At 42.5% G+C, this 19996-nt stretch overlaps 1 protein-coding gene across 2 annotated transcripts in view; it reads right to left on the bottom strand.

Moving 5' to 3' along the window:
- The window catches only part of bms1 (BMS1 ribosome biogenesis factor), a 64111-nt gene that overhangs the window by 29032 nt on the left and 15083 nt on the right, over nt 1–19996 (bottom strand). For both annotated transcript variants that reach the window (XM_061809545.1, XM_061809546.1), the window contains 4 exons: nt 12157–12278; nt 11852–12045; nt 11601–11743; nt 3087–3589 (listed from right to left, as the gene is read on the bottom strand). In XM_061809545.1, coding sequence (XP_061665529.1) covers nt 3087–3589; nt 11601–11743; nt 11852–12045; nt 12157–12278 — 962 coding nt within the window. The remainder of the gene's footprint in view (nt 1–3086; nt 3590–11600; nt 11744–11851; nt 12046–12156; nt 12279–19996) is intronic.

The following is a 19996-nucleotide window of genomic DNA, read 5'->3' as shown; positions in this document are numbered from 1 at the left end:
GATTTTTCCACCACAAAACATGATTTTGAAGTATACACCTTTTTGTAACTCCCGCCATGAAAATCCTCTCAGGGATTTGTTTTCGAGAAGAAGCAGGAAGTGATGTAAAGGACAGTGGTGCCCCCTCGTGGACTCGTTTGTTTCCATTAGTTTTACCTCCGGGAAGGTAGCTCGTTGTTCCTTCGCGTTAGTCATAATGCCTGCTCATTGCATTGCTGGACATTGCTTGAACACTCGTGAGAATGGAATTACCCTTCATAAGTTTGAAAGAGACCCTGTTCGTTGTGAAAAATGGATTGCACACGTGCAGAGGACGACAGCTTCGTGGGTTCCATATAACAGGTAGGTGTGCATACAGCTACTAAAAAAAAAAATAATAGTTTGGGGCGGACCACGTAATCGGTCTCTCTCATAACATAGCAAAAGATCTGCGTATGAAATGTGTTGATGTGCACATACAGCTACTAAAAAAAAAATAATAGTTTGGGGCGGACCACGTATGGGTCTCTCTCATTAACGCAATAAAAGATCCGCGTATGAAATGTGTCGATGTGCGTGTCGCCCAGCCAACAATGTTTCACTCAGCCTCGTCTCGATAGTGTTCATCGCGTACTGTGGGGGCTTTGAACATTCCCCTAAAAGCAGCATGGCTCGGCTCCACCTCCTCCTTATATATCACTGTGCCGAAAATCAGCCACACCGCACGCACGCACATCTGAGGCGTCGCGTTCGGCGGTCACAGCTTCTGCGAAGTCTGCGTGTCGGGCTTTGCGAGGGGGGCGGCTCTGAAGAACCCAGCCGAGAATGCGTTACTCAGTCACGTGCGCGCATAAAGCGCCCCGGCTAGACTGTGTTGCTCAGTACTGCGGCGTCTGTGAGCACCCCCCTAAAGCAGCACCGCTCGGCTCTGTCATAAGCCACATCAGACGGCTGCAATGAGCTGCGACAGCTCATCTCCGACGCGGAAGTGGATCAGACGGGGATGCGGTTTGGCCGTGATCGCATATCATCTGAATATGGCTCGAAACAATAATGTAATATTGCCCCGGTAACTTCACTCGGTTGTGTGGTGTTGTCCTTTTCGAAAAGAGCTTCGGTGTCAGAAGGGGCATAAGAAAATTCCGAATATGTTGTAGGCTGTTGTTTGGCTTCCATAGTAGCAGGCACTACCTGTTTTCATCGGCGGAAGTGACGATGACGTCAAGGACAGAGGACGTGCTAATATGGCGACCACTTGGATGTCGATGGACACTCAATTGCGCAACTTTGTGCATGGTGCGCTCTCCACTCACTTCTTTTTTCTTCGTATAGAGATTGAAATGAATACTGTTATATGTATTTTTCATTACGGTATCTATTTTAGAATGTTTAAAGGGATGACAGTCCCACTTTAAGGAGTAAGTGTGTATCGGGAAGATTTGAAAATGATAGACAAAGAAGTATACACTTAACTAGATGGTGATACTCTTGAGGCAAAACCCCCTGGACAGGATGGCTGCTTGGCATGCCCCCCCCCCCCCTTCTCATAGGCCGTGGCTGGTCCGTGGGTTCCTCATCGTTCTCTTGTCGGGTGTCCCTATCAACCCCTCTTTCCCAACAAATAATGAACATTCTCCTGTCTTCAGGCTTGGAGTGGCTGCATCACGGGCTCTGCAGGTTGTGGGAACTTCCTGTTTTCCTGGGGGTAGTGGTTGTGTGGGGCAGTGGTGAACAACAACACCCCCGCAAGGTGTGCTGCTGGCTGACTCTGTTTCGCTAAGGAACCAGACCAAAAACTGACATGTGCATGATGGTGAAAGGACACTTATAACAGTGCACTGCTTGCAGCTCTCGCTGACTGTTAAATTATTTGATCTGATCTATTTTTATATTAAAGAACAAAATAAAGGCCGGCACGGTAGCACAACTGTAAAGCGTTGGCTTCACAGTTCTGAGGTCCCGCCTGTGTGGAGTTTCCATGCTCTCCTCTGCCTCTGTAGTTTTTCCTCCGGGCACTCTGATTTCATCCCACATACCAAAAAACATGCAACACTAATTTGACACTCCAATGTGTGTCCATGTGTGATTCTGAGTGTGACTGTTGTCTGTCTACATGTGCCCAGCGAATGGCTGGTAACCAATTCAGGGTGTACCCTGCCTCCTGCCCATTGACAGCTGGGATAGGCTCCAGCACTCCCATGACCCTTGTGAGGATAAGCGGCAGAGAAAATGGATGAATGAAAATATAATTAACATTTTAAGACAGTTATGATTAAGATAATTTTCCTAGTCATCTTCTTTTCCTTTCGGCTTGTCCCGTTAGGGGTTGCCGCTGCGTGTTATCTTAGATGAACGTTCATATTTGTTTGGCACAGTTTTAATCTGGATGCCTTTCAACTAGTAATAACTAACCAGCGTCAACCCCGCTTAGCGCTCAAGATCGAACAAGATCGGGCGTTCTCAGGGTGGCATGGCCGTAAGCATCCATCTCCTTACAAAGCCCCTCAAAAAGTCACAAGCCAAGGGCGTGTGCGTTGATGTTGTCAATCACTCTCTTTTCTTGAAAGTTGTAGGCTCTTCTTCTGTCTCTTCACTGCCGCCCCCTGCCCGAAAAGAAACCCCACAAGGATGCTTTCCCCACTCATTTTGCTCGTGCGCAGGGGTAAACCCTGGCACAGAAGGGAATCTGTGATTTGCAGTTTTGCTTTTCAATGTGTTTTATGAGGTGCAAAATGCGAATTTTGATTTGTAAATAGTGATGCGAGAAAACTTAATTCAAGCCTTGCATTGTTTGGAGGATTATGATTACAATGAAAAGCTCAATTTCCATGTTTTTCCTGAAACTAAAATTATATTTAAAAATATAAATAAGGATTTGTATTTTTCAGGTCAAATGGCTTTGTGGTATCAGATACTATAATGAACAAGAAATTGAGTAAATGCTCCAGTTTGAGCAAACCACAAGCATGATGACCTTTCAAGCCATGCTGTTCCCATAAGTCAGTGCAATATGTACATCCCAATACTTGCAGTAATAAAGACATCTTTGGTTTTAATATGTTAACATTACCAATACTTGGTTGAATTAAATAAAAACATGCACGTACCCAGGTCTTTTTCTGCTTCCTCTTCACTATGGCTCGCTGGAGCTGCAAACTTCTCTTCCTCTTGAGCTCTTTGATCATCATCAAACTCTTCAACACCACTCTCTTCATCATCCTCATATTCTTTAGACCAATGTCCAGAGTTTCCTAATTTACCAGCCTCCCCTTCTTCCCCACTCAACTCAAGGTCATCCTCACTGTCGGCAAAAACAGGCAACTCAGCCACCACTTCTTGAACATTTTTTTCCTCCTCAAGCTTCTGTTTCTTCACTGGTGGGCCACCTTTTTCATTTGTACATTTGTTACTTTTCTCTCTCACAAAAGTGGAGAATTTTTTACGTGCATCATCCTGCTCCTTGGGATCACCCTCATTGTCACTGTCATCGTTCCCACTGGAGTCACTGACGTCAACTTTATCATTCTCCTCTTCTTTGAAGATCACCTTTCTCCTCTCTCTGTTCTGCACAGGATCCCAGATACACTGCTCCACGTGGCCCTTGTTTTCTCTGACTCACACGAACAGAAAATGTCCAAGGTATGACAAAGAGAACAAGAAAATCTGGGGTCAATATATAGTCCCCTTCAAAAGTATTGGAACGGCAAGGTGAATTCCTTTTGATTTTCATGTATAGTGAAAACTTTTGGGTTTCACATCAAAAGACGAATGAGACAAAATTTCAGAATACAACCTTTTATTGCACATTTAAATCTAGATGTGTGAACTCAGAACAGAGCAGCTTTTATTTGAAGCCACATTTTTTTCAGGTGAACAACATTTAATATTTGGTGGGATAACACTTACCTGCAACAACTGCATCAAGTCTGTGACTCAGACTGTTGCATTCTTCATTTAAGATGCTTTTACAGGCCTTGAGTGCACCCTCTTTCAGTTCTTGTTTGTTTCAGGTATTTCTCCCTTCAGTTTCCTCTTCAGTAGGTTAAACAGTCTACTCCAGGGGTGCCCAGACTTTTTTTTACCCTAAGATCTACATTTCAAGGAGCAGGCTTCTCACGATCTGGGTGGGGTGGGAGCTGACGTCTTTTTTTATTTTTTTTTTTGGGAATGAGCAATGATGAAATAAAGTGACCAAGTTACAAAGATCTACCCAGTACAAAAATGCAAAACACTAATTTTAAAGTATATTGCGGATTTTTTATGTGTAAATGTATGTTTGTGTGCCTTGCATAACCGCATGAGCCAATATTGCACGACACGACATAATTAACTGTAAACATTTTATGTAACTATATGAGTTCACGTTGATGATCAGTAAACACAATACGAATGAAAATGCACACCTGGAGTGTGTCACACGTTAGTGGATTTGTCCAACTGCAGTGCGAAACACAATCTCCGAGGTCCTTCCACACATCAGCCATGGCTTCACAGCGCTGGGTAACTGTACCCCTTTATAGCTGCAGAGATTTTATTGGAGATAATATTTCCACCTTGTTTTTAAAAGATCAGAACAACAAGTCAGCTATGCCTCTTACCATCTCTCCGTCTTGGAAGGACTTCTTGTTATTGAAGACAAGGTGACGAACCCGGAACAATGCTTCGGTGGCAGCTTTTGATGTTGAACTACATTGTGTGAAAAGTGACTGCTGTGCAGCCAATTGTGATTTTAGTTCGTTCACTTTTCTCATTCTCAGCTTGCTTTTCTGCGGAATGTCGGTGTCATATTTTCCATAAACAGTTCAAAATGCCACTACACATTTCACTACACTGGCAGATGAGGCAAATGCACTTCGAAAATGACACTATGGACAAAAAATGTCCGCCTCCTATTCTGTATGAAAGTGATACATTTTTGTCTTCTTTACCTCAGCATCCATACTCATGTTTGGTAAGATTTCTTAAGTGAGGGCTTAAAATAGGGTGGAGCTCGCCGACTAGCAAGTTTTCATGTACTAAGTATCGTCGTTTGCACGTGCGCAGTGAGCTAAAGGTCAGAAAAATACGCCTGATGTCTTTTTTTTTCCCCCCTCTCAGTACGCCGTTGCAATCGACCAAAACTGCCTCGCGACGCATTGAGCACCCCAGGTCTACTCTATTGGGTTAAGACCCGATGATTGATTTGGCCAATCTAAGGCCTACCTTTTCACCCTGATGAAGTCCTTTGTTTTGTCAAGCAGTGTTTTCTCTGGTCTTTGTCTTGCTGCATGATGAAGCTTGTCATGATTAGTTTGGATGCATTTTTCTGTAAATTGCCAGACAAAATGGGTTTACAGACTTCAGAATTCATGATGCCGATACCAACATGAGCTACATCAATAAAACTATTGAACCTGTTCCAGAAGCGGCCATAAAAGTTGCAAAACACTCAGCAAAAAGAAAAGAAAGGCCGGATTGGAATTTGCAAAGTACAGTGATGAGCCAGAAAAGTTTTCGAACAAAGTTTTATGGACTGATGAGACCATGATAAACCTCTACCAAAGTATGGAGAACAAAAGACTCTCCGTATGATCCAAAACACATGGGCTCATCAGTGAAGCATGGTAATGCCAAAGCTGTGGCTTGCTTGGCTACTTCGGAATGGCTCACTAGCCTTTATTGATGTACAGTGCCTTGTGAAAAGTATTCAGCCTCCTTGAACTTTTGAACCTTTCGCTATATTTCAGGCTTCAAACATAACGACATATAATAAATTTTTTTGTCAAGAACTAACAACAAGTCCGACAATTGTGAAGCGGAATGAAATTTATTCAATATTTTAAAGTTTTTTAACAAATAAAAACCTGAAAAGTGGGGCGTGCAATATTAATCGGCCCCCTTGCATTAATACTTTACAGCGCCGCCTTTTGCTGCAATTACAGCTGCAAGTCGCTTGGGATATGTCTCAGTTTTGCACATCGAGAGACTGAAATTCTGGCAAAACAGCTCGAGCTCAGTGAAGTTGGATGGAGAGCGTTTGTGAACAGCAGTCTTCAACTTTGCCCACAGATTCTCGATTGGATTCAGGTCTGGACTTTGACTTGGCCATTCCAACACCAGGATACGTTTATTTGTGAACCATTCCATTGTAGATTTGGCTTTATGTTTTGGATCATTGTCCTGTTGGAAGTTAAATCTCTGTCCCAGTCTCAGGTCATTTGCAGACTCCAACAGGTTTTCTTCCAGAATGGTCCCGTATTTGGCTCCAGTCATCTTCCGATCATTTTTAACCATCTTCCCTGTCACTGCTGAAGAAAACCAGGTCCAAGCCATGAGGCTGCCACCACCATGTTTGACAGAGGGGATGGTGTGTTCAGGGTGATGAGCTGTGTTGCTTTTACGCCAAATATATCGTTTGGATTGTGGCCAAAAAGTTTGATTTTGGTTGCATCTGACCAGAGCACCTTCTTACACGTTTTGTGTGTCTCTCAGGTGGCTTGTGGCAAACTTTAAAAGACCTTTTATGGATATCTTTGAGAAGTGGATTTCTTCTTGCCACTCTTTCATAAAGGCCAGATTTGTGCAGTATATGACTGATTGTTGTCCTATGGACAGACTCTCCCACCTCAGCTGTAGATCTCTGCAGTTCATCCAGAGTGATCATGGGCCTCTTGGCTGCATCTCTGATCAGTCTTCTCCTTGTTTGAGGTGAAAGTTTAGAGGGACGGCCGGGTCTTGGTAGATTTGCAGTGGTCTGATACTCCTTCGATTTCAATAACATTGACTGCACAGTGCTCCTTGAGATGTTTAAAGCTTGGGACATCTTTTTGTATCCAAATCCAGCTTCAAACTTCTCCACAACAGTATCTTGGACCTGCCTGGTGTGTTCCTTAGTCTTCGTGATGCTCTCTGCACTTTAAACAGAACAATGAGACTATCACAGAGCAGGTGCATTTATACGGAGACTTGATTACACAGTCAGTGGATCATTCAGAGATCCTCACTGAACTTCTATATATAATAATAATATTGCACACCCCACTTTTCAATTTTTTTTATTTGTTACAAAAGTATAAAATATCCAATATATTTCGTTCCACTTTACGATTGTGTCCCATTTGCTGTTATTTCTTGATAACAAATGAAAATGTTATATCTTTGTTTGAAGCCTGAAGTGTGGCGAAAGGTTGAAAAGTTCAAGGGGGCTGAATACTTTCACAAGGCACTGTAGTAGCAGAATAAATTCTGAAGTCTACAAAACCATTTTAGTTGACAATTTACAAAATAAAATCCAAACAAATTTGAAAAAGCTTCATCAAGCTTCAAGACAATGATCCAAAACACACTGCCAAAACAACAGAGGACTTGAAGTAGAAAAAGTGGAAGATATTTGAGTGGCTTAGTCAATTACTGGACCTTAACCCAACAGGGCATGTATTTTTCCTGTTGAAGAGGAGACTTAAGGGATAAACCCGGAGAAATGAACAAGAACTGAAAGAAGCCACAGTAAAGGCATTTCAAATGTAGAATGCAATAGTCTGGTGAAGTCATGGGGTCAAAGACTGGATGCAGTTATTGCAAATAAGGGTTATGTCATCAAATATAGAATGTTATTCACTTCAAGTTAATTCTATATTGTCCCTTTCAGTGCTTTTGCTTACTTGTGAAGTGGGTGGCTGTCCTTTTCTGTCCTGAGTTAACAGAGTTGGGTGTAAATCTCATGAAATAAAAGCTGGAATTCTGAATTTCTGTCTCTTATTCACCTTATGATCTGAAACACAAATATCTTCTGTATATTACAAAAACAAAGGAAATGACCTGGCCTTTCCAATACCTTTGGAGGGGACAGTAATGTCAAAGTAAAAAAAGGTTCAACATCACAAAGGGGAAAAAAAAGTTAACAATATCATAGCTACGATACGAAATACCTAAAATGGTACATCATTTATCTATTTTTTTCTGTTGCTTTTGGAATTTTTGTACATACTGTATTTTCAGAATAACAGCGCACAACAGATAGTAAGCCAGACCCACTCTGTGTAGCACTTTTTTTTGCATCCACCTGAATGTATGCTGTGGATATATTCCGTACGTACTGGTATATGGTGAAATTAGATATTCACACAGAAAGACCTTATAATTATTTATTTACATTTCTTGTTTCCAAAAGGACTGTAAGATGGCAGTAAAGCGGCTCAAACATAACAGAAAAGTTATTATTCATCCTCCTGTTAAATTTGTGATCATTCTTGTCATCATCAAAAAGTTTGTTTTTATTCGTCCTCCTCTGGTTCACTAAAACCACAAAAGTCGTCTTCAGTATTGGAGTTGAAAAGCCTCAGAAAGTTACCGTCACACACCATTACTGTCTCTGTCGCGCTCAATGTCATTTTCATCTTGAGTTACTACTAACTTAACAGTCTAGCCTTTTAATCGGTTGGTGATAGTAGATTGATTCACCGGCTCACTGGCAGACCTCTGAAAAGAAAAACCTTTGCGTGCGAACAATTTTTGTGAAAAATTTTAGTTAGTCAGTTATTAATTTTACGTTTGTGCGTGTTGTGCTGCGACCTGCTGTGGGGGCACCAAAAATTAGTGCAGTTAACTTCTACAGGCAATTGAGGAGGATACTTCTATGCGCAATCAAGGTACATTCATCTTCTAGGGGCAATTGAGGTGGATTCTTCTACATGCAATCGAGGTACATTCTTCTTCTATGGCCAATTGAGGTAGATTCTTCTACGTGCGCTGAAAATGTCTTCTACACAACCATTGTCACATGGCAAACCTAAGTGCATTATAGGGCACGGCCACCGCAAACAATATTTTAGGTGCATTGTTAAATATGCCACTGGGTTCAAAGCGCCTGAAAAAAGTAGCAGCTTATTGCCTGGAAAATGGGGTAGATTAGTAAAGAATAAAAGAGACAAAAATACTAACACCAAATTTTTTCAATTGGCATTCCATCGATTGTTGGATTTCCTTCGTGGCTACTGAGCTGTCTACATTATGATTTGGACAAAAAGACTTGTTCAATCTGTCACCAGAGCAGCGTCTTGTATCACATTGTTTTAAGAAAGGTATTGCACCAGTACCAAAGAAGTCACTGTGACCTCCAAAAATTATTACAGACCGCTTTTCATTCATTACAGCACTGACTTTTAACAAAATCCCTCTCACCTTATTCTCAAAATACAGTGTCTTGTTCTATGTCATGGTATTTATGAGTCAATTTTTAGTTTCTTAAACTTGAGACCCCTCATGCTAGTAAATTTAATGTCCAATGAATGAACTTAGTTTGACTACTGACTCCCTATAGAGTTGCATTATTAGTCCACTATTGTTCTCTCTTTGTACTTATGATTGTTCTGATTGCCAACAGAAAAATCTGATTCTAAAGTATGCCAAGAACATGACGAGGTGTGTGTATACTTATTGCACCCTGACTAGGTGCTTGTACAGTAGGCTTCACGAGGGTGCACGAGAGGCTAGCCTCCTCCACCTTTACATGGGGAGACGGTCCTGACATTTGTGCCAAAACATCAAAGACGTAGAGTAGTTCAGAGTCGGGACCCCTTTTGGAGTCATTGCAGGGGATGTTAGAGAGCGCTCCCACTCACAACTCTATGGTTCTTGTTGGGAGACTTCAAAGCTCACATGGGCAATAACAGTGAGACCTGGTGGGGTGGGGGTAGGGGGGATTTAGAACATTCTGATTCTGATTTAGAACAGATCCACGGAGATTGTATATTTTGATTGGGCCTGTACCTGGCATCTGCAACGAAGTGTAAGTATGCGTCCAGACATTTATATGCTTTCAAACTCTTCTGTGTAAATCTCAATGACTTATTCACCAGATACATGTGTATATCCAGCTGTCCAAGACAGGGAAGTGAATTAACAGTCAAATTTCTTATTAGCGAAAACATTGACTTCGGCATTAAAAATGGTTCGTCTATGCCATGTGTCTCTAATTTTTCTCCTAACTTTGTTTATTATCACCTTCTAAATGTTTAACAGTACTGGACAAAACTCTGGGTGTCGTGCAATCAGACACATTTTCATTTCATCTCAACAGATTTAAGTTTCAACAATGCTTTGCTTGACCAGCAGTATGGCGATGTAAATAAAAATCATGTGATTTTATGATGTAGGCCCATTCCCTTTATAGTGGGGATTGGGTATTCCTGACAACGACTCAAGATGTTGAGTTGGTGAGGAGAACACTTCAAAGATCTCTTCAATTTCATCCACATGGCTTCCCATGAGGAAGCAGAGTCTGGGAAAGCTAAAACAGCCTATCCTATCTCTGGGGTTGGAGATCACCGACGTGGTTAAAACGCTCCTCGGTGCCAGGGTTCTGGGCATGGATGACATTTACCCAGTGTTCTTAAAGGTTCTTCAATTTTGATGGGCTGTCTTGGTTGACACGCCTCTGACACATCACATGCACATCGGAGACAATCCCTTAATACGCACTGTTCTGTCCCTGTACGACCAGTGTCAGACTTTGGTCCACACTGCCGGGAGTAAGTCGAATTTGTTTCAGGTGAGGGTTGGAATCCGCTAAGGCTGTGTTTCTTCACCAATTCTATTCAAAACGTCTATGGACAGAATTTCGTAGTAGAAGGGATCCAATTTGGAGGCCAGAGTATAGCAACTCTGCTTTTTGCTGGAGTGGTTCAAAACTGAGACCATGGTCGTCAGTTGAAAAGGGTTGGAGTGGCCTCTCTGATCAGGCATGATATACTGTCTTGTTCAAGGGCAAGCAAAGAATGGAACCGGAGATCGACAGGTCGATTGGCGCAGCATTTGCAGTGATGCAAACTTTGTATGAGTCCACTGTGGTGAAGGAGCTAAGTCGAAGCACTCAATTTACCAGTCGATCTACGTTCCTACCCTCCCCTATGGTCACGAGCTGTGGGTCATGATTGAAAGAACAAGATCCTGGATACACGTGGACAAAATTTGTTTCCTCCACAGGGTATTCGAGCGCTCCCTAAGAGATAGGGTGAGAAACTTGGTCTTCTGGGAAGGGGTTCTTCAAATTGAGAGGAGCCAGATGACTCGGGCATCGGCTTAGGAAGCCATCTGATAGCTTCCCTGGTGATGTTTTCCCTGGCACGTTCCACCGAGAAGGGACCCTGGGACGACCCAGGCCACACTGGAGTATGTTTCCTGGCTGGCCTGGGAACCCCTCGGGGATCCCCAAAAAGACCTGGATGTCGTAGTTGGGGAGAGTGACCTCTGGGCTTCCCTCCTAAAGCTACTGCTCCTATGAGACAAACTTGGAAAGCAAGAATTAGGATGGATGGTATTTCCTCTTATGTCTGCCCTTCTGTAAATCAGCCTTTTCTACATGTGGGCAGCTTCGATCATAGTTTTATTTTTGTCGCTGTGCATTACGTGTTTGTATGCAGCTGTCCTCTTTCAAGTGTTCTCCAATGTTGTGCTCAACAAATGCCATGTAAACTCATTTAACTGATTCAGATTCTGAAATGGGACAATTCCCATTCACAAACAAAAACAAAGATGTAGTACATGCAAGCCACGTCACTGTACTTGTAAAGAGACATGATGCGTACGCGTACTAACCTATTGTGCCAGTTATCCAGAACTATGAAATGAATAGTTTGTTTCACCTGCTCTGTGCTTCCACATCTGTGGTGTCCACAGTTTCAGAGCCACTGAAAACGGTCACCTTGCTGGCAGCCATCTTGGCATCCAGTGTCACGTGTGTGTCAATCAGAGACTGGACAAGTTCAGTAGTGGGTCTCATCTCATCCTATGTAAAAGTGAAAGAATTCACATTTTAATCTAAATTAAAACAAAACTCCAAATGATTTATTTTATTTACATTAATATTTTCATGATAATGAGGATTATCACAAACCTGCTCTTGATGAACATGGCATGCAGGAAGGTCGATGTACACAGCATCTTTGTCATACACTACTCCACCAACTCCAGCCATGGGTGCATAAAGTAAACGCTCTCTCTCGTTCAGTGCCCTTTTCTTCTGAGCACCTGGAAGTGGACATGGGTCAGGCAGAAAGTTCACATCGGCAACCTGGAAGTCTCCAACACCTGAGGAAAAAAATACATTTTTTTCTTTTCTTTAGGGACTCATTCTAAACACTTACATAAGACAATGTAATGCAAGACATTCCAAATGAACAATATACTGCACATACATACCTGGAATATGAACCTGGTTTTTGTTTTTCAAATATGTGCCTCGCAGGTAGCCATAAAGCGACACTCTCCGATCACATTTTAGGTCAGTTCTGACTTTTTCTGGGTCAGTCAAATCTTCCATGCTATGGGAAGAGGCAGGGAAGAATATTTAGACAAGTTCACAACTGTCTATTCTAGTCCACAAGAAAATACATGTATTTACACATTCATCCTACACTTCTGGGAGAGGGCTTCTTAGTGTTATAAGTGGCTATCATTCCACTTCCAGCATTACTCATGGTTCTAGCAATACATTTTCATGACCTGAAGCTGTGTTCAAGTATAGGCAGTTGTATCGGGTGATGTACCAAGATACCCCTAGTGTCAAGCAGGTCGGCAGCTACTCTACTTATGTGCGTTTTGTTTGGAACACTTGTACTAACCATCAACTCTCTGTGGGTATTTTATCGTCAAACACTACTAGACAGGAGGATCACCGCGAGAAATGTGGGTTGATAAGACTATTACGGGGGGAGAGGAATATCGGTTAATACCGCTGACACACACATTCTTGCTCCACCATCTCAGCATAAAATACACCAACGCTGGAGAAAGCATGGTGGCTGCCGAGTGAGACTGAGGGCTATGTTGGCGCATCCTATTCAATGTGTTTTTAGAGATGGTCCTTGGCTGTGTGTCGCTCAGCATTCCTTGACCCCTGTTATCGCCTGCCTATTTACGTTGGTGGGCTCCAATTTTTTCTTCCAACCCCGCGACCCGTGCTCGCAATGTCTCTCTCCGCTGGCGTGGAGTGAATCTGGAGTATCTGCATTCCCCGTGTCGGGCTTCCTCATCAGCTGTTTGCCCTTACATGCCAGCTCCTGCTAGTTTTGGCCAGGTAAATGGCAGATCAACTGGGAATAACATATTACAACATTTATTCTTCAGGACATCTTAGCAACTGGGACTTCCTCTTTATGTCCGAGACCTAGCTGAATATTGTGAGTTGTGTGTCATTGTGGAACGTTTACCTGATGAGTGCTGCTATCTAAATTCTTCGGGACATCTGACTGAGGTGGAGGAATTTGTCAGAGTTTTAGATAGTGATTTTAAATGTAAACAGATGTCACTGTCATCTTTCCTCATTTTTTAACTGAGTCTGTCTGAACTGGGACATTCACACGGGGTGTTGTGTTGGGGGTTTTACATGCCTTCTAAATACAACAAAGAGTTTTTATAAGTCTTGTCTATGTTCTTGGCGGATATTACGCCTAAATATGACTGGGTTTATATTGTAATATTCGAGTGTGTTGCGCCAAGGGCTTATTACTGAGTGGCTAAGAATCATCGACTCTCTTAATTTTGTCTAGTCTGTAATTGGGCCTATACATGAATGTGGTCACACATTTGATCTCGTTTTATCCTTTGGTTTCTCTGTTTTTAATCTGGAGATCTGTGATGTTTTTTTTACCCCCCTTATCACATTATTATATTATATACATTTTCTAGCACCATCAGCACCTCGGCACCTAAGATTGTGTCCTCACTCCGCTGCTCTTCTACACAAACGACTGCACTTTTCCACACCCGGCTGTCAAACCCCTGAGGTTTGCAGATGAAACCAGGGTCAAGAGCCTATTCCAGTGGTTTTAAAACTTTTTTTTGGTGCAGCCCATTTTTTTGGAGATGAACATTTAAAACCACTTGTCTAATCAAAGACACCGACGAGTCTGCGTATCGAGAGGAAGTGGAGATGCCGGAGATGCGGCCGACACAACCTGGAGTTGAATGCAATAAAAACTGTTGCGGTGACTGTGGATTTCAGGAGGCATCCTTCGCCACAGCTGCCCCTCATGCTGTTCCACTGTCTTGTATCAACCATTGAGACCTTCACGTTCCTGGGAATTCATCTCTTGGGACCTAAAGTGGGAGACTAACAACTCCATCCATCCAGTTGTTGAGACCATTCTCCGGAGCGGTCATTGACTCAGTACTGTGTACCTCAATCACAGTCTGGTTTGGTACTGCTAAAAAAAAAAAAAAGGACAAACTTCATCTGCAAGGTACAGTTAAAAACGGATGAAACCATTGTCGGTGACCAACTACCCACCCTGAACTACTTGCATCCTATAAGGACTCGGACAAGAGAAAGCAAAATTCTCTTAGACCCTCCACATTCTGGTGACCAGCTCTTCCAGCTCCTTTGCCTGGGCAAACGCTACCGAACAATGCAAACTAAAACTATCAGATACTCTAACAGCTTGTTCCCTCTAGCAAATAACTTCTTAAATAGTTAACTTTTAATTTGACTGTAATGTGCTGCCATGATTTTTGTCCTGCGTTTGGTGTCACGTCTGTGCCGGGCCTATTACTATTCTATATTACACATTATTCGTGCACTCACCGCAGTAGTCTCACCACGTTGCACATTTTCATATCCGAGGAGTACCTGCAGCATTTGCACAATCAGCATTGTTGCTCTCCGAGTCACTTTAAATTGCACATTTCTTGCAATCTTGGCCACCTTTGCACAATGGTCATTTCACTGGAGAATTGCTCTATTAGCCATTCAAAATGCTCTAATTGCTTGAGAACTCTGCATCTTTTCACACAATTGCAAAAAAAAAGTGTCCCACCATTACCAGATAACCAACAATCTTTTATTGCTCCATGACTTTTCTCGCAATGTATTTATGTCTCAAAAGTATTCTGTTAATTGACTGCCCGTGATCATACTAGAGCGGCTCCAACTACTGGAGAAAAATTCTTGCGCGTTTTTGACATGGCAATGAAGATAATTCCAATCCATATGCTTGTACTGTTTATAGTGTCAAACAAACAGACAGACCCAAATGCAGAACTTTGAAGCGAGGGCATGATATTAAGAGTGGTTTCATTCCAGGAGGAGGTCGAACACAAATAGGCAGTCCAAAAAAGGTGCAAGGACAAAAACACTATGCAACAGGCAAGATGCAAAAACATGCACAAGGTCCAATGACTACGAGCCAAACTTAGAAACATGGACAAGACTTAATCAAACTAAAGACGCACAGGCTCACTGTGACAAAGGAATGCTCTACACTAAACTTGCGAACTTACACACAGTACCGGAGCATCCCAAGATGCAGTAATGCAAACGTAAGAACTGGCAAACATCAATGACACATTCACAACTTAAATGCCTGGTCAATCAGTGTCTAAAATGTAACGCAGCTGTGTGACAGCTCTCAGAGGTGGCATCACCCACGGCAGTGGCTTAGTCATGCCCTTGACAGGATCCATTAAAAACTAGAAGGCAAAAAAATTAAACAGAAAATGAGCCCTCTCTGATTGAAACAACCAGTGCTAACAGACTGGCCTGTTGAAGAGCTGAGAGAAAGTGGGAAAGGGACAAATTACTAGTGTCTTCAAATGTCGAGTGACTGCAGGCATCACGACAAAGCCATTGTGAAAGACAGCAAGACATATTTTTCTGATGCTGTCCTCTTTAAATCTCAAAACCCTCATGTTCTATTTAAGTTTATCAACGCTGCCTTGAATGCACCACAGACTGTTGGAATTGAGGGTTATGACTTTTTAAGGTTTTCTCCTTCTTTTGGGCAATCATTTTCTGCAGTTACTAATTGTACTCTGTCTGCAGGAGTGGTTCCCATTAAATGTAAACATATTGTTGTACAAACTTGATTAAAAAAAAAAAAAAAACTGGGCCGGAGATTGTCTATTCCCAGGTTGTGAAATTTATTAATCAACAAAATAGTCTTCAGCCTTTCCAATCCGATTTTAAAACATTGAATCAAATCCAAACATTAATGTGCTCTTAACACAAAAACATAAATATTACTGTTTGTTTCCCAACAACAACAAAAAAAGTCCGGAATGGAATCATCCGTTTGTTTATAGCATGTCAGAATTTTGCTGTATATATATTTTTTAATCTCATGCCATGAAACTTGGCATTTTTGGTTGATCTCACTCATCTGAATACACTGAACAAGAACCTACAAGGCAAAGATCAGCTTGTGCCACACCTGTATGCGCACATGAAAGCCTAAAGCTCTGCATGTTTGAGACAACTACGAAGCTTGGAATGGACATGTTGGTAAAGGAAACAGGGGTGATGAAGGAGTGACGGGCAAGTACGGCATCCAGTGAAAGGAACATTGAGGGACAGATGGTGGTGGACTTTGCTTAAAGGATGGAAATGGCTGCAGTGAACATATTTTCCAGAAGAGGCAGAAACATAGACCGACCTACAACAGCGGCAATAGAAGCAAGCAGGTGGATTATAATTTGTACAGACGATGTAACCTGACTGCTGACTGTAAGGTAGTGGTAGGGAAGAGTGTAGCTCAACAGCATCGGATGGCAGTGTGTAGGACGACTCTGGTGGTGGGTAGGAAGATTAAGAAGACAAAGGTAGAGCAGAGAATCATGTGGTGGAAGCTGAGAAAGGAAGAATGTTGTGCAGCCTTTAGGAAAGAGTTGAGACAGGCTCTCGATGGACAGTAGGAGCTCCGGGAAGACTGGACTACTAACAGCCAAGGTGATCAGAGAGAAATGCAGGCGAGTACTTGGTATGTGTTCTGGTAGGAAGGGGGAGAAGGAGACTTGGTGGTAGAACCCTAAAATACAGGAAGTCAAACAAAGGAAAAAGATTAGCAAAGAAGAAGTGGGACACAGAGGACTGAGGAGAGGCGAAAAGAATACATTAAGAGGGGATGTAGGGCAGAGGTAGAGGTGGTGAAGGTTAAACAAGAGGCATATGACGATATGTACACCAGGTGGGACACGAAAGAAGGTGAAAAGGATCATTTCAGGTTGGCCAGAGAGAGGGATAGAGATGGGAAGGCTGTGCACCAGGTAAGGGTGATTACTGATAGAGATGGAAATGTGTTGACCGGTGCCAGTAGTGTGCTAAATATGGAAAGAATACTTTGAGAAGTTGATGAATGAAGAAAATAAGAGCGAAGGAAGAGTAGAAGAGGCAAGTGTGATGGACCAGGAAGTGGCAATGATTAGTAAGGGGGAAGTTAGAAAGGCACTACAAAGGAGGAAAAATGGAAAGGCAGTTGGTGCTGATGACATACCCGTAGGTATGGAAGCAATTTGGAGAGGTGACTGAAGATTTTGACCAACTGACTCAGAATATAAGCGGGCGAGAGGATGCCTGAAGAATGGAGGAAAAGTGTGCAAGTTCCCAATTTTAAGAACAAAGGTGATGTTCAAAGCTGTGGGAACTATAAAGGAATAAAGTTGATGAGTCACACAATGAAGTTATGGGAAAGAGTAGTGGAGGCTACAATCAGGACAGAAAAAAGTACCTGCCAGCAACAGTATGGTTTCATGCCTAGAAAAAGTAGTACGGATGCATTAGTGGAAAAGTACAGAGAACCTCAGAAGGAGCTACATTGTGTATTTGTGGATCTAAAAAAAAAAAGCCCATGAAAGAATACCAAGAGAGGAACTGTGGTACTGCATTCATAAATCTGGTGTGGTGGAGAAATACGTCAGAATCGTACAGGAGATGTATGAGGGCAGCAGAAGAGGGGTGAGGTGTCTCGAGGGTGTGACAGAAGAATTTAAGGTGGAGGTGGGACTACATCAGGGATCAGCTCTGAGCCCCTTCCTGTTTGCTGTGGTAATTGATAGGCTGACAGATGAGGTTAGACTGGAATCCTCTTGGAGCATGATGTTCGCAGATGATAATTGTGATCTGTAGTGAAAGCAGGACACTGGTGGAAGAACAATTACCAAGATTGAGCCATGCACTGAAAAGGAGAGGAATCAAGATTTGCCAAAGTAAAACAGAATATATGTGCGTGAATGAGACGGGTGGAGGGGGAAGAGTGAGGCTCTTCAAATACTTGGGGTCAACAATCCAGAGCAATGGTGAGTGTGGTAAGGAAGTGAAGAAACTGGTTGGAAAAGGTGGCGGGAGGTGTCTGGTGTGTTATGTGACAGAAGAGTGTCTGCTAGGATAAAGGGCGAAGTTTTTAAAACAGTGGTGAGGCCGCCCATGATGTACGGATTCAAGACTGGACAAAGAGCGAGACGAGGACCAAAGAGAAGGTTGGTAGATGTTGTGAGGAATACATGAGGACAGTTGGTGTTAGAGAGGAAGACATGGGAAAATATGACATGCTGTGGGGACCCCTAACGGAACAAGCCGAAAGGAAAAGAAGAAGAAGGCAGTCACTGGAAAATTTTGAACGCCCCTGGTATGATGTGATATCCCAGTACCTCACATTTGAAAAATGTACGGGTGTGGTCAGTCATGCCCAGATATAAAGTTGCGGGTGTGATTAGGGATGGAATGTCAAGACTTTAAAATAACTTAATGCGTTATACCAGAGTATGTAGTAGTTACTTAATACCATAATTATAATTTATTGACACTGCACAGACTGACATTTTTAAAAAGGTCAATAGACAATTTTAAAATGAAGTAGACATACAATCAAATAATTTTATTTCATCATGATGTATTGTTATAATCTACCGTAATTTACGGCGGTATCTATTTTCAATCCAGTGATGAAAGCCAGCAGTAGATGATCTATAGCTTCCTTAAGGATGTAGAGGGGAAACGTTTTCAACTTCAAGATAGCACAGTACCACGGGAGAAAACGACTGCATTTAGATATACAGTGAAGAAAATCAGTATTTGAACACCCTGCTATATGGCAAGTTCTCCCACTTACAAATCATGGAGGGGTCTGAAATTTTCATCGTAGGTGCATGTCCATTGTGAGAGAGAATCTGAAAGGAAAAATCCAGAAATGACAATGTATGATTTTTTTAACGATTTATTTGTGTGATACAGCTGCAAATAAGTATTTAAACACATGTCTATCAGCTAGAATTCTGACCCTCAATAACCTGTTAGTCCACCTTTAAAAGTCCACCTCCACTCCATGTATTATCCTGAATCAGATGCATGTGTCTGAGGTCGTTAGCTGCAAAAAGACACCTGTCTTCCCCATACAATCAGTAGGACTCAAACTTGTAACATGGCCAAGACCAAAGAGCTGTCCAAAGACACCAGAGATAAAATTGTACAACTCCACACAGCTGGAAAGGGCTACGGAGAAATTGCCAAGGAGCTTGGTGAAAAAATGTCCACTGTTGCAGGAATCATTAGAAAATGGAAGAAGCTAAACATGACGGTCAATCTCAATCGGAGTGGAGCTCCATGCACGATATCACATCGTTGGTTCTCAATGATCCTTAGAAAGGCGAGGAATCAGCCCAGGACTGCACAACAGGACTTGGTCATTGACCTGAAAAGAGCTGGGACCACTGTTTTCAAGGTGACTGTTGGTAATACACTTCGACGTCATGGTTTAAAATTACGCATGGCACGGAAGGTTCCCCAGCTTAAACAGCACGTCAAGGCCCGTCTTAAGTTTGCCAATGACAATTTGGATGATCCAGAGGAGTCATGGGAGAAGTCTTTGTGGTCAGATGAGACCAAAATTGAACATTCTGGTCGTAATTCCACTAACCACGTTTGGAGGGAGTCGAATGATGAGTTCCATCCAAAGAACCCCATCCCCACTGTGAAGCATGGGGGTGGCAGCATCATGGTTTGGGGGTGTTTTTCTGCACATGGGACAGGACGACTGCACTTTATTAAGGAGAGGATGACCGGCGCCATGTATTGTGATATTTTCGGGAACAACCTCTTTCCCTCAGTCAGAGCATTGAAGATGGGTCGTGGCTGGGTCTTTCTTTCAACATGACAATGACCACACAGCCAGGAAAACCAAGGAGTGGCTCCATAAGAAGCATATCAAGGTTCTGGCGTGGCCGAGCTGTCTCCAGACCTAAACGCAATAGAAAATCTTTGAGGGAGCTAAAA

The sequence above is a fragment of the Syngnathoides biaculeatus genome, chromosome 22, assembly GCF_019802595.1.
Source record: "Syngnathoides biaculeatus isolate LvHL_M chromosome 22, ASM1980259v1, whole genome shotgun sequence".
NCBI classification, from domain to species: Eukaryota; Metazoa; Chordata; class Actinopteri; order Syngnathiformes; family Syngnathidae; genus Syngnathoides; species Syngnathoides biaculeatus.
Note: the sequence above shows the minus strand (reverse complement) of the source record. Positions and strands in the feature narration are given on the sequence as shown.